The 13,233-nt window shown below is 45.0% G+C and overlaps 1 protein-coding gene across 1 annotated transcript; it reads left to right on the top strand.

Moving 5' to 3' along the window:
* The first annotated feature begins 150 nt into the window (after window positions 1-150).
* Window positions 151-13,023, top strand: LOC106815460 (F-box only protein 42-like). Its single transcript, XM_014819924.1, has 9 exons — window positions 151-320; window positions 3,235-3,476; window positions 3,821-4,060; window positions 4,178-4,302; window positions 7,751-7,887; window positions 8,174-8,327; window positions 8,524-8,640; window positions 10,026-10,189; window positions 10,871-13,023. Exons 2-9 carry the CDS (start codon window positions 3,365-3,367, stop codon window positions 11,844-11,846), a joined length of 2,025 nt encoding a protein of 674 aa, XP_014675410.1. The 5' UTR covers window positions 151-320; window positions 3,235-3,364; the 3' UTR covers window positions 11,847-13,023.
* Window positions 13,024-13,233: the final 210 nt, after the last annotated feature.

The raw sequence follows: 13,233 nt of genomic DNA, 5'->3' as shown, positions 1-13,233 counted from the left end.
GCGCAGTCATGGCGCTGCAATCATAGCCCATCACATAATATCAGGAGTAAGATAATATAGATCTATATATCCACTCTTGATATTATCTTACTCCTGATATTATGTGATGGGCTATGATTGCAGCGCCATGACTGCGCTGTTCTTGTGTTAAAGCATGTCAGCCCCTATTTAGAACTTGTTTAGCGTACAGTAACCTTTTTATTATACTAAAGTTGGTAGGTGACAATAGTGATAAAAACATGAGTGTGCAATAAATTATCAGTCAATGACAACAAACCTTATTACGTTGTCATTATATCCAGTGCACTGGACACCGACAAGTACGAGAACATTAATTAAGCATAAATACTTTGACTTTGCTTGTTCAGGTGTTGCATGTGTCATGTGCATCAGGAGTAGATTCATCAGGAATTCCCTATTTTCTACTTGTGATGTGCATGTGCTGATGTAGTGACTTGTGACAGTGCTGAGTGCTCTCTGTATTCAGCCTAGTAACTAAGTTGTAGTTGTATCGACTAGTACTGAGTCATGTAGTGCTATAGTATAGGCTAGCCGGACCAGGTTGTGCGACCGATTGTCTGGCCGATGGTCTTCTAACGCTCATAGGGTCTATGTCCCCCAGGGTACGGTACTGCCGGAACGTACCCTGGGTACGGTCCGGTATACCGGAACATACCCTGGTAACTATCTAGCTGATATGGTTACGGTTAGAGTTAGGGAGTAGGCGTAGGCGACTCCCTAGACTCGTTAGTGGAGTAGGCGAGGTACGCCTGGTACGGTCCGGCATATTAGATAGTAGTATTTAGTACCTGGGTACCCTGGTACTAAATACTACTATCTAATATGCCGGACCGTACCTCGCCTACTTACCCAGTTTATAAAGTTGGTGGATCTTCCCTTGCTTCAAATTATCGCCCAATATCTTTGACTTCTCTTTGCTCTACCTAAGGCATTTGAGCATATATAGTCTACTCTTCTGTTATGAGCCATTTCGATAGACATGATATTCTGTCCCATCATCAACATGGTTTCCAGCTTGGTTTTTCTACTGTTACCCAGTTAATCAATGTTTTTCATGATTGGACATTAAGTCTTGACAAGTCTCAACAGGTTGATGCAGTATTTCTAGATTTCAGTAAGGCCTTTGATAGGGTTCCTCATGATCTCTTAATTTTCAAACTTGGTCACTTGGGTTTGGATACTACTAGTACTACGTTAAACTGGATTTCTGACTTTTTGAAGGCTAGATCTCAAATTGTCTGTGTTAACGGCAGCATGTCAGATGTGGCCACTGTCACATCGGGTATACCCCAAGGTTCTGTGCTTGGTCCATTGCTGTTCTTATTCTTTATAAATGATTTATTGGCCGAAACTGACGCTTCTACTTCTATTCGCTTCTTTGCTGACGACGCAGTTCTGTACCACAGCATCTACAATAAGGGTGATCAGTTAGCCCTCCAGAGTGTCCTTACTCGTGCTGAGAAGTGGGCAACAACGTGGGGTATGTCGTTCAATGCTGAAAAGTGTAAAATTCTTCGTATTACCTGCTCCAAATCACCCTTGACTTTTACTTACTTGCTGTACCATAAATATCTATCTCTTACCCCTACTTACAAATATTTGGGTGTTAGTATTAGTAGCGATCTTCACTGGAATGCCCACATTGATCATACGTCATATTTGCAAGAAATCGTCTCGTTCCTTTGGTATGTTACGGCGTAACCTCAGCTTTGCCGATTCAAAAACTCGGTTCCTGGCTTTCAAAACTATGGTTCTGCCCATATTAGAATATGCTTCGCCAGGCTGGTGCCCCTATACACTTTAGAACTGCTCTAAATTGGATGCCATTCAGCATAAAGCTGCGAGATGGGTTTCCAAAAACCATCATGATAGTGTTGATGTTGTTTTGGCTCGTCTTGATTGACCTCCTCTTCGTGTTCGCTTTCTACATGCTAAACTCATAACTTTCCATAAAATTATCATGGTCAGGTGATGACTGGCATTCCCTCTTGCTTAATGAAGCCTGTCCGATGCACTCGATCATCTGAGCGTGATCATTGTTTTCGACATGTGCCATCTTCTAAGGACTCTTCTAAGTTTAGCTTCTTTGTTTCTGTCATTCCGTATTGGAATTCTCTTCCTTCATCATTGGTAAATTGCAACTTTTTTCACTGCAATCCACAGTGTTGATCTATCGATTTGATCCACTTCTCTCTCCGTCTTCATTATAGTCCCTAGGACTTTTGAAGACTAATGTTTATGAGGTTATGAGGTTAAAATCAGTGCCACTAGCGCTTAGTACGTAAATCAAGTTCTGCAAGTGTGTCCTCAATCTATCAACTAACTAGCTGTATCCACATATAGCCCTTTGAGTCTTCTCCATGACTTTATCATGGTCATAGTCATCCATGGAAAACGGCACTAAATCTCGGCAGCATGGCAGACTTGCTGTATATTTGTTTTTTTGGTTGTTTGGATTCGATAAATGACCCAATCTGGCCAAATTGTGATAAGTTGAGTTTGATTTCAGAATGGCAAGCCAAATTCAGGACGTTTATATTGCCGGCTAGGATATTTTTATATTGTATTACAGGCTACAGCTCAGCCTCCAGTATTCTACAGATTCGATGCTGTATTATGGCACTGTTGTTTATAGAGCCCTGTAGCAGAGTGAAAGCAAAGAGCGACAGTTAGAGCTATCACATGACTAGTCAATGTCATATAACAATAACTTGTATTATAATTATTATTAAGTTTTTCTTCAAATTTACAATTCAACCTTACAGTACTATGCACAAATAATAATAATTGATAACATTATAATAATATTAACAAGTAAAGCCCTATTATATCCAATCTTATTTGCTATATATAGCAATTCATTGCTATCCTTCTCAAGGTGAAAAGTTAATGTTAAACTACCCATTGCATAGCCAACAAATGTCACATGGAGTTTTTAATGTTGGCTCACTATCAATGATATGCAGGTGTAATTTTCACCAATTGAATTGAATTTGAAATAATGCTCCAAATTATACCTCTTTTTTTACTACATACATCTATATCAGGAGTGAATAATAATAGATTATTATTATTATTATTATTATTATTATTATTATTCACTCCTGTCTATATGATATGCATATTTACAGAGCTGATATAGGCATGTGTCATGTGTCTTTTAATAGGTGTGATAACACTTGTCACCTGTGTTAGGTGTCTCGTATTTTGTAGGTCTAAACCAACATTGCTTCACAAGGTGACATTCAACTTTTTGGTTTGGAAATACCTCGCATGGCATGCTGAGATGACCGACCCCTAATTCCTCCTTATCTGGATAGAGTCAACGAAAAGCTTGCTAAAGATGGATGTGATTCCAGAAGAGATTCTGGAGTACATCATGTCATTCCTGTCACCCTACCAGGACCTCATTACATGCACCGTCGTGTCAAAGAAATGGAACCGGGTAGCACGTGGTGAGATTCACCGTAGCATTGTTGAGTTGAAACTTGCCTAACAATTGACAGCGCTAACGCAAAATCTGATAGTCGTATAAACGAATATTAGTCACGATGTAACCCATAGGCTTTGGCAATCAAGAAAAGAGTCAAACCTGTATTAATGGACACTTGTATAGAATCGACACCTGTCCATAAAGGACACTTCCTTCTTTTATGCGAGTGTGGCAGTTATACACCGTGGTATATTGTAGCAGGTTATAGAGGTAAAACCACCTTTATTGAATATTTTTAATAATAACACTTTTATAAGGGGGCACTTTTTGTACACGTTTTACTGCACGTCAGCACGTGTATTTCAGGTGTTGCGAAAGTCGTCAACACGAGCCTGGCCAGGGCGTTGCAAGGGAGCGGCCATCTTGAGTGCACTGTCGTGACGCCTAGCTTTGGGCCAAGCATCGCCGAGCGATTCTCCCACAGCTCCTGCTACTACAACAAGTCGATGTACGTCTTCGGCGGCTGCACGTCCAACTGTACGACCTTCAACGACCTTTGGCGGTTTGACCTCGTGACCCGCGAGTGGATACGACCTCTCGCAATGGGTAGGTTCTTGTGTGATGGAAAAGCGGAGCGGCATCTATCGCTCCCTGTCGGCGATTGCTTTTGCATTAGATGTTTGATTTTTACTACTAGTGAACGTTTGAGATTTTTGTTTGCAGGCACGTATCCTAGTCCAAAGGCCAGTGCATCGCTGGTGTGCCACGATGACAGGCTAATACTGTTTGGCGGATACTCACCACCTGGCCAGTTTCCATTCTACCAATCAAGCTTATTCAACAAACGGGTAGGCTGTCTTTTCTATCAACAATTTTAACAGAGATAGCTATTAAGAATGGGGGTACAGTAACCTATTAGCATTGCTCAGTGTTACTCTAGTAGCTCATGGTGGTTTTGTATGCAATTTATGTCCAGAACTAAACTCTTTAAGAATCCACTAATTGAAGGTCCAGGAACAATATTTGGTTGGTAACACATTTCCCACTGACGGCGAAATAGCTTTTTGGGCCACGCCCTTTTCGAGCGAAGTACTACCATCCACCGTGACTGTATCTACAGAACCGTTGGACCTAGGAGGTTGCCCGACCACTCAAAATGTGCGCAATGGCCACATTATGGGGGGTCAGTAATACATTTTCATATCCAAAAGTCAATGGTTTTTAAGATAATTGCCAAAAACCGATTTCAGCATGTTACGCACTACAATTATTCGTAATTGTTCCTGTTATTTGGATTTATGCACTATTTGCCTTTACTACAGCCACAAAACGTCACACATTTTATGTTCCTTTCTCTGCAAGTGCACGTTTTGGTACTCATATATGATGTTGGGCATTTGCATGGAGGGGGCAGGTCATCAGGCCTGCACGATACTGGCAGTATCACTGGTGTTATTCCAACATCCGTTCCTTCATATCCATACTGGAGTGGATCTGGTTTGGTGACTGCAGGAGTTGGGGCTTGCAACCACTTCTTACACTGCAGATATGCTCGCTTTATGTGTTCTCGTAGCGTTGATGAACAGCACACAAGTTGGTTGAAGTCCAGTTCTTTCTTGGAGTTGTGGTACTGCTCCCATCAATATTCATCGAAAGTGGAACAGTCTGTCTTCTTTAATCTAGACACAAGGGAATCTTCAGCATTGCTTGTTATCTGTGGTGACAGTTCTTCTACACCAAACCCTTCCAGTAGGGAGAGATCCATGGATGCTTTCAGGCCAGACAGCTTTGGACCCACCTTGCTGGTACTGTCGCAACCACTGAGAGCATGAATGGCTGTGAGACACGACACCAACCAACAGGTGGACTCGTACAGTTTTCTTTGTTTTCCGGTTACCAAGCTTCACGTACAGCTTTTGTAGTTGACAGGTTTTGTTGAAGTGGAAGATGAGATTGACAAAGACATCTGTGTCAGGTGAGTCAACCAAGACTGATTGAACACCATCATTAATATGGAACATGATTCTGGCGTTGGCTTCTTCTTGGTTGCTTGAGAGCTCTGAGATCTGTGTTTCAGTGCCAGCTAACAATTTCCTGCATTCACCCCCATATACTCCTCCAAAGAAGATCTCCTTGTCCGACTCGACATTCTGCAGCATCCACTTGAAGACATAGTTCTGCAACCGAACTTTGTTCAACATTGAGCTCCAGAACATATCAAGATCGGCAGGGAGTTTCTGATTGTCAGACCTAATGGTGATAGTGATTTGTTCTGAAGAACTTCTCTGTGCTCATTCCATTTGCTTGATTGATGATTTTTGATCAACATCAAAAATAATGTCTATTCTTGTGGACTGCCAGTATCATGCAGGCCCGATGACCTGCCCCCTCCATGCAAATGCCCAACATCATGTATGAGTACCAAAACGTGCACTTGCAGAGAAAGGAACATAAAATGTGTGACGTTTTGTGGCTGTAGAAATCCAAATAATAGGAACAATTACAGATAATTGTAGTGCGTAACATGCTGAAATCGGTTTTTGGCAATTATTAGCTCATCTGACATAGTCAGATGCAGCTTGTAGAATCGCATGAGCGTGCGTGCGTGCGTGCGTGCGTCTGTCAACAGTTGGGCACAAATCTAAACGGCTCGACGTACGGATTCGAAAGTCGGGACGTAGGGGGGTAATCCGAAAACGAGTTGGGATGTCGAAGCTGGGGGTCAAAGGTCAAAGGTGAAGATGTGTAAAAGAAGGGGGAACATTCCCTTCTTAACTTAAGGTATAGGTAGGAAATGCAGAATTGCAGCACAAATCTAAACGGCTCGACCTAGGCTCGTGATAGTCGGTGTATAGCATCATGGTAGGAAAAGCCATCACTGTGCCGAAATTGGAGGTCACAGGTCAAAGGTCAATGGGGTACAGGGCAGATTTTAGACATTTTCTGAGGACATGGTCTGACAGAGCGATTGAAAACTTTTTTGTCTTAGCAGTGACCTACCATTTTTATGGCTTTATTGAAAGGACCATAAAATGTACTTTTTGCTGACATGCGAAGAGTAAGTGTCGGATAACCTTTTGACCCTCAAGAGGGTTAAACATGGATTTGTTGACTGTTAATAAAGGACTGAACTGTTTTTGCTATTGTGGATGTGAGGCTACAGTTGCACAGTTCAATTGCAAAGGCAAATGTTTGTTGAACAAGGTTTACACTCTTTAAATCATATTATTTTCTAAAGCATCTGTATTACCACCCTGAGTAGCACCTTGACTTAGCACACTGTAATGAACCCTGAATGCTCGCGTGGGTAGACAAAAACATGGGGGCAGCCCATTACGCATGCATGGGGGTGAACTGGCACTATTCTAATAATAATTATTGCCTGGAAACCTGCAATGCAGATGTGCTAACTCACAGCTGAGCGAAATTCTCGCCTGCCTGAATATACTTGGATTTCAGCAACTCAATGGAGTGAGGTTATCACGCACGAAGGGTGATGCTATCTTTGATTATTGATGACACTTGCACGCGCCATCTCGCGTCAACTGCTTTTGCTATTAGAGCCACCTCCCCCCATTCTCCCCCACCACTACCACTACGCTCGCGCTCGACTCGTATCCATGATAACATGTTAATATAGCGAAGTCATTAAAGTTACACAGCTGTATCTTTATTACTGTACTACCGGTATAGCAAAGTCTATAGCTATCATAGATTTTAGATCTGTATTAGTAGTATCCTAGATATATGCTCTGAGCGCGAACGCGGTGGCGGGAGGGCGCACTTCATTCGGTTGCCAGTGAGTTTATCAGAAGAATACCCGGCTACAGTACACGTCAGTTGAGCGCTGTCGCTCTGCGGCACTTGTCTTAAAAACAATTGACTTTTGGATATGAAAATGTATTGCTGACCCCCCATAATGTGGCCATTGTGCACATTTTGAGTGGTCGTATCACAACGGTTCTGTAGATACAGTCACGGTGGATGGTAGTACTTTGCTCGAAAAGGGCGTGGCCCAAAAAGCTATTTTGCCGTCAGTGGGAAATGTGTTATCAACCAAATATTGTTCCTGGACCTTCAATTAGTGGATTCTTGAAGAGTTTAGTTCTGTACATAAATTGCATACAAAACCACCATGAGCTACTAGAGTATGTAGAATTCACGAAAACAAATTCATTTATTGACCTGTTTGTCCTGTTAACTACAATAATTTTCACTAAGCTTTCAGCAGTATGTTTCTGGCAGGTATGCAAGCTGTTGCCATACCCTAACCATGACTCTCCATCCTATACGTAGGTACATGTATATTGTCCAGAGACAAACAAGTGGACATGCATTAGTACGCCATCAGGGCCACTGCCAATGGCTGGCCACTCTGCTACTGTCATCAGTGATTGCATGATTGTGTTTGGTGGTTGCCAGGGCGCCCAATGGTATGCAGCGTTACATAACGAGATTAAGGATGATTCTATATTAGTATTAACAGGAACATGTCTATACGCATCTATACATGTGTCTGTGGTATAAGGCAATGAAATGCTTATTTTATGTCAGTTATACCAATGTGTGCAAGTATCAGGAGCATCCCTTTAAATCTTGTATACAACTGTTGACAATAGCTACTGTTTTAAATCTCTTTTTCAGAAAGCTCATCTCTGTAATTAATGTCACTTGCCTTTTGTATTAAAACTCGTGAATAGTTTTATGAACACTTTTCAGTTTCAATGATGTCTGGAGCCTCAACTTGGGCAGTTTTGAATGGTCATTGGTTCAAACTTCACATCTCAAACCGATGGCTAGATATGGTCAGTCACAGATCCTTCTAGACAAAGACAACTTGCTGATCGTGGGTGGGTGTGGTGGGCCAAACAAGGTACGTTATTGATATTGCATCTAGCTGTAGCTAAATAAGAGTCAGCTTTTATCTATTATGGTCAATAGATGGCATTACTGGTGTCTATTTACGAGGTTAGGTGTCGTGGTGTATGTCGACATGACTTCACATATCCATTTTCTAGAAGCATTTTTGTTGCACGTGTATGATGGTGTGTGGCACTGTCCCTTGTCAGGTGTACAGTGACGTGTGGCTGCTGAGAATGAATCTCACCCCGTGGACGTGGCAGGAAATGCATGTACTACTGCAAGAAGATGCTGCTCCAAAAATGTGGTGCCACCAAGCCTGCAAGGTACCCATACATGCACGGTCACTGCTACCATATACACAATAGTGTGTACTCTCTAGCATTCATACTACTAGTAGTACTAGACTACCAAAGCATACATATGTTCATGAATATATAAATATATATATATATACATATAAATATATACATATAATAGGCCGATGTGCGTTGAACTACCAGTCTAGGTAACAGTAACTGTTGGATCCATATAAATGCTGGTCTGATCTACCGCTTTTTCCTAAGTGAGCAAAAGTTTGTTTGTCAGAGGATTTAATGATGCCATGTACGGTACTCGAAGGAACAAAATTCGAACGACGATGGAACGTTATTCACTCCAGTGAACGGTCGCACATTGCACGACGTCAAGAGTAGATAATAACAAGAGTGAGACACCCGATTCCCGCATTTCTAACCGATATTTCTCATCAAAATTTGCCACCAATAAAGAAGCAAGTGTATACGTTCCTCAGCTTATTATGACCACTAATCACTCACCTTCGTGGTACTGATATTCGTTTACATATATTTGCTAGCGTATTGCTGTAAATCGTTTTTTGCACGAGTTGAATTCGCACAATTTACCGCTAAAATGGCGCTATTGTGTGACGTGTTAAGACAAATTCTGAAGCTATAGTGGCGCGAATATTTAGCAACGGACTGCTTCCAAATCATTCGTGCCTCGATAGGGTTGAGAGACAATCTAAATTTCGAAGTTTGATCTTGTGAGGAACCGCGAGACGTGCTGAGTTATTGTGATCGCAACACAAGAAATTGACATACTATCTTACATAAGTAATAATACAATAATAACAATATTCTCTGTAGTAGTTTGCAGTAAGTATCACATTACGCACGCGCAGGTAATAAAGTACATTAAACCCCTATCGGGGCACGAATAATTTGGAAGTAGTCTGTTGCTAAATATTGGCGCCACTATAGCTTCAGAATTTGTCTTAACACGTCACACAATAGCACCATTTTAGTGGTAAATTGTGCGAATTCAGCTCGTGCAAGATTACAATTTACAGCAATACGCTAGCAAATATATGTAAACGAATATCAGTACCACGAAGGTGAGTGATTAGTGGTCATAATAAGCTGAGGAACGTATACGCTTGCTTCTTTATTGATGGTAAATTTTGATGAGAAATATCGGTTAGAAATGCGGGAATCGGGTTTCTCACTCTTGTGTTATTATTTACTGTTGGCGACGTACCTAGACTGTTCATGTCGCTCATTATTTCAGTATATTCCTTATTTTCCCATATCTCGTGGCGAGTTAAATGTGCGTGCGTCGGTCTCACGGCTGCGTTGTGGACTACGACGAGGATAGCCGTGACTTTGTTCGGCCGTCACTGCGACACTCACGGTCAATTTGTCTGCGTTAGGTCGGCAGCAGTGTGGTCCTGCTGAGCAAGAGTCGTAAGTCCGCGAGCGCCAACACTGCGTCCACGCTTGAATTCAAGAGGGCGCCACGCGTCTGGGTGCCGCCGCGCGATGACCGAGCGACGCACGCTGGGAGGTCGAGATCGGACGCGCAGCAGAGACTGAGGCAAGTGTCTTGTGGCCGGCGAGTCTTCTCTGTCCGGTGATCGGGGAACCCTCGGGTGGGGTGGGAGGGGGGTGTTCTGCGTACGCCTCCGTTCCTTATTCGCGCGCGATGTACACAGTGCGCCGCATGACGTGGTCGCTTGTGCGTACGGCCACATTTGCGCTCGAGGGTTCGTTCAACAAAATGCCCGGAGAGTGTCGTTTATAGACGGGCGTCATTTCGATGGAGGTGACCGCTGAGACAGGTTTGATTCTCACTAGCGGGTTATAATCTATGCTGCGTCTTGTAATGAGTGTCACACGTTCGCTTGTTCACCGAGACTGGCATCGGAATTCCTCTCGGACTCACAATCGGCATTGATTGCTCTGCTATTGTATTGAAATGAGGTCGTAACATAACTAACATTTGTGAGCAATCATTCAAACAGAACTATTCACGTCGATGTACCCCATTATCACCAGTTCTAGATCTCCGAAAGACTTATCTCCTTCAAAAAAACGTCCCAATGTTGCCGTCACGTTTATTTTTCTCACGTGTATTAATGTTACTTGGAGCGTCATGGTGTCAAGCCACTCATCTTTATTCACGAGATTAAGAATGAGTCTCGTCGCGATGGCTGCAGGACGGTCACTCTTGCGTTGACTGCGATAATCGTAACACGTATTTTCCGCGCTGCCGCAGGCGAGGGTCGGCCGGCTGTCTGAGCTCTAGCAGCGACGAGGGCGACGCCAAGCCGCCCACACACCCCCGGCGGCACAGCGAACAGGAGGTCAAGCCCGCGGTGGATGCCGCCGGCTCGCGCGACCCCAGCGCAGATGCATCCGCTAGCAGCGCCCCCTGCGGCGACCTTCCCGCGCCAGGATGCTCGCACTGGAGCGGCGACGACGACGACGAACCGATGGAAGCCGACGACGCCGCCGCCGCCGCTGCGACGACCTTCAAGGTGCCGCGTCTCGTCGGTGCGACACCGGCGCCCCCTCGTCTCGTCGGTGCGACACCGGCGCCCCCTCGTCTCGCCGGTGCGACACCGGCGCCCCCATGTCCCGCCGGTGCGACGGTGGCGCCCCCATGTCCCGCTGGTGGGACGGTGGCGCCCCCATGTCCCGCCGGTGCGACGGTGGCACCTCTGCGTTTCGCCGGTGCGACGGTGGCGCCCCTGCGTCTCGCAGCGGACCGCACGCCGCTGCCCGCCGCGTCGCAGCTGAGCGTGACGAGCCGCGGCATGCCGTCGGTGCGTCCGAACGCGATGCGCGACCGCGAGCGCCAGCTGGAGGGCCTGCGCCGCATGGAGGAGCGCATCCGCGCGCACTCGCGCCGCCGCGGCCCCGCCGACGCCGCCCCGCAGCCCCGCTCCTCCTCCTCCCACGCCGCCGCCGCCGTCAGGAACCCGATGAGGATCTACGTGCTCGACGTGTCGGCGGCGGCGTCGGAGGGGCGCGTCGCGTGGCTGCGCGACACGGACGCGCTGTGCGGCGCGCTGCCCGAGGAGACGGCCTTCCACTCGCTCGTCGTCGGCCGCGGAGAGCTGGTCATGTTCGGCGGCATCCAGATGGACACGAGCCGCATGAGCAAGAATGTCGAGGTGTCGCAGCAGGCGCTCTGCAACAACGTGTACATCATCACTGCCGCGTCGCTCTATGTCGTGCGTTACACGTGAAGAAGCGCCTTCTGTCGTCCTCTGCATGTGAAGCGCCCTCTATCTTTCTCTACAGATGAAGCGCCCTTTATCTTCCTCTACAGGTGAAGCGCCCTCTATCTCCCTCTACAGGTGAAGCGCCCTCTATCTTCCTCTACAGGTGAAGCGCCCTCTATCTTCCTCTACAGGTGAAGCGCCCTCTATCGTCCTCTATGGGTGAAGCGCCCTCTATCTCCATCTACAGGTGAAGCGCCCTCTACCATCCTCCCTTTACACGCGAGATGCTATTATCACCGCTGCCTCCCTTTATACATGAAGCGCCCCACATCATATTCTTCACGTGAAGCGCCCTCTATCGTCCTCTACATGTGAAATTCGCTTTAGCCGTGTAACAATGTTGCCGTTTCTGTCGGTGTACTTTCGGTCCCCATCGCATTGCACTGATGAGTGTTGCATCTATTTGCTGCTTACTTTCATCTCTCTCCATTTGACACTACGCATACATGGTTCAATGCTGAGCATGCTGTGCATGTGAATCTACATGTAATTAATGTATTAATTAATTACATACATGTGATTAGCAACTTCCTTAACCCATAACTTGAGTGAGAAAACTCTCCATATGTGTGTGTGTGCGTGTGTTTGCATGTGGCTGTGGAACAGCATTCACATATTCTCTGTAATCTCTGTCTCTCTCTCTTTCTCTCTCTCTCGGCTTGTCAAGTCCATACGTAACGCCATATTGCGGGCTCACACATCTCCGCGCTCTCACTCTCTCTGTCTCTCTCTCTCTCTCTCTCTCTCTCTCTCACTCTCTCTCTAATGGTGCCCAGTTAGTCGGTGATACACGTGCGATGCCGCGCTACCTCGCAACTTCAAATTACTTCTCTGTTTCTAGTAAACAAACAACTGCTTCCTTGTAGGAACGTGTTATGGGCATTTCTTGCTAACAACGCGTGAGTAGTATTCAGTTTTCCCGATGGCATTTCTTTGTAGACGGTTTCCAGCAAATATGATTAAGTTTGGTAGTGCTATACCTACGTAAGGTCTTCCCGATATGTGTAACTCAGTTAGGGGAAAACTTTATTTGTGTTGTTCCCGCTCTTTACAACAATTGCCATGATTGATTGCATAACTTAGTTGTTAGTGTGTACGTATAAACACCGTGTAATAATAAAACTGTGCTTTGTGAATATAACTATTTCATCTTTCGCATATTTCTGAAATAGTACTTGCGAATGAAATAGGCTCACAATGCGCATCCAAACGCTAATTTCTCCAGTACTAGACTAGCAAATACTTCGTGTCATGCATAATCACACTACCTTATGACAAAATAAACTAGTTCCTCCCATTTCACTGCGCGTTTGCTTAAAACCCACAAGAAAGAGGTGAGAAAACTAGCATT

The sequence above is a fragment of the Priapulus caudatus genome, unplaced genomic scaffold, assembly GCF_000485595.1.
Source record: "Priapulus caudatus unplaced genomic scaffold, Priapulus_caudatus-5.0.1 Scaffold29, whole genome shotgun sequence".
NCBI classification, from domain to species: domain Eukaryota; kingdom Metazoa; phylum Priapulida; class Priapulimorpha; order Priapulimorphida; family Priapulidae; genus Priapulus; species Priapulus caudatus.
The sequence above is the reverse complement of the archived record's forward strand: the minus strand, read 5'-3'. Positions and strand labels throughout refer to the sequence as shown.

Coding starts and splice junctions, on each gene's coding strand:
- LOC106815460 (XM_014819924.1), top strand. CDS start 3,365: ATGGATGTGATTCCAGAAGAGATTCTGGAGTACATCATGTCATTCCTG. Junction 3,477..3,820: donor ATGGAACCGGGTAGCACGTG/GTGAGATTCACC, acceptor CGTGTATTTCAG/GTGTTGCGAAAGTCGTCAAC. Junction 7,888..8,173: donor GGTTGCCAGGGCGCCCAATG/GTATGCAGCGTT, acceptor AACACTTTTCAG/TTTCAATGATGTCTGGAGCC.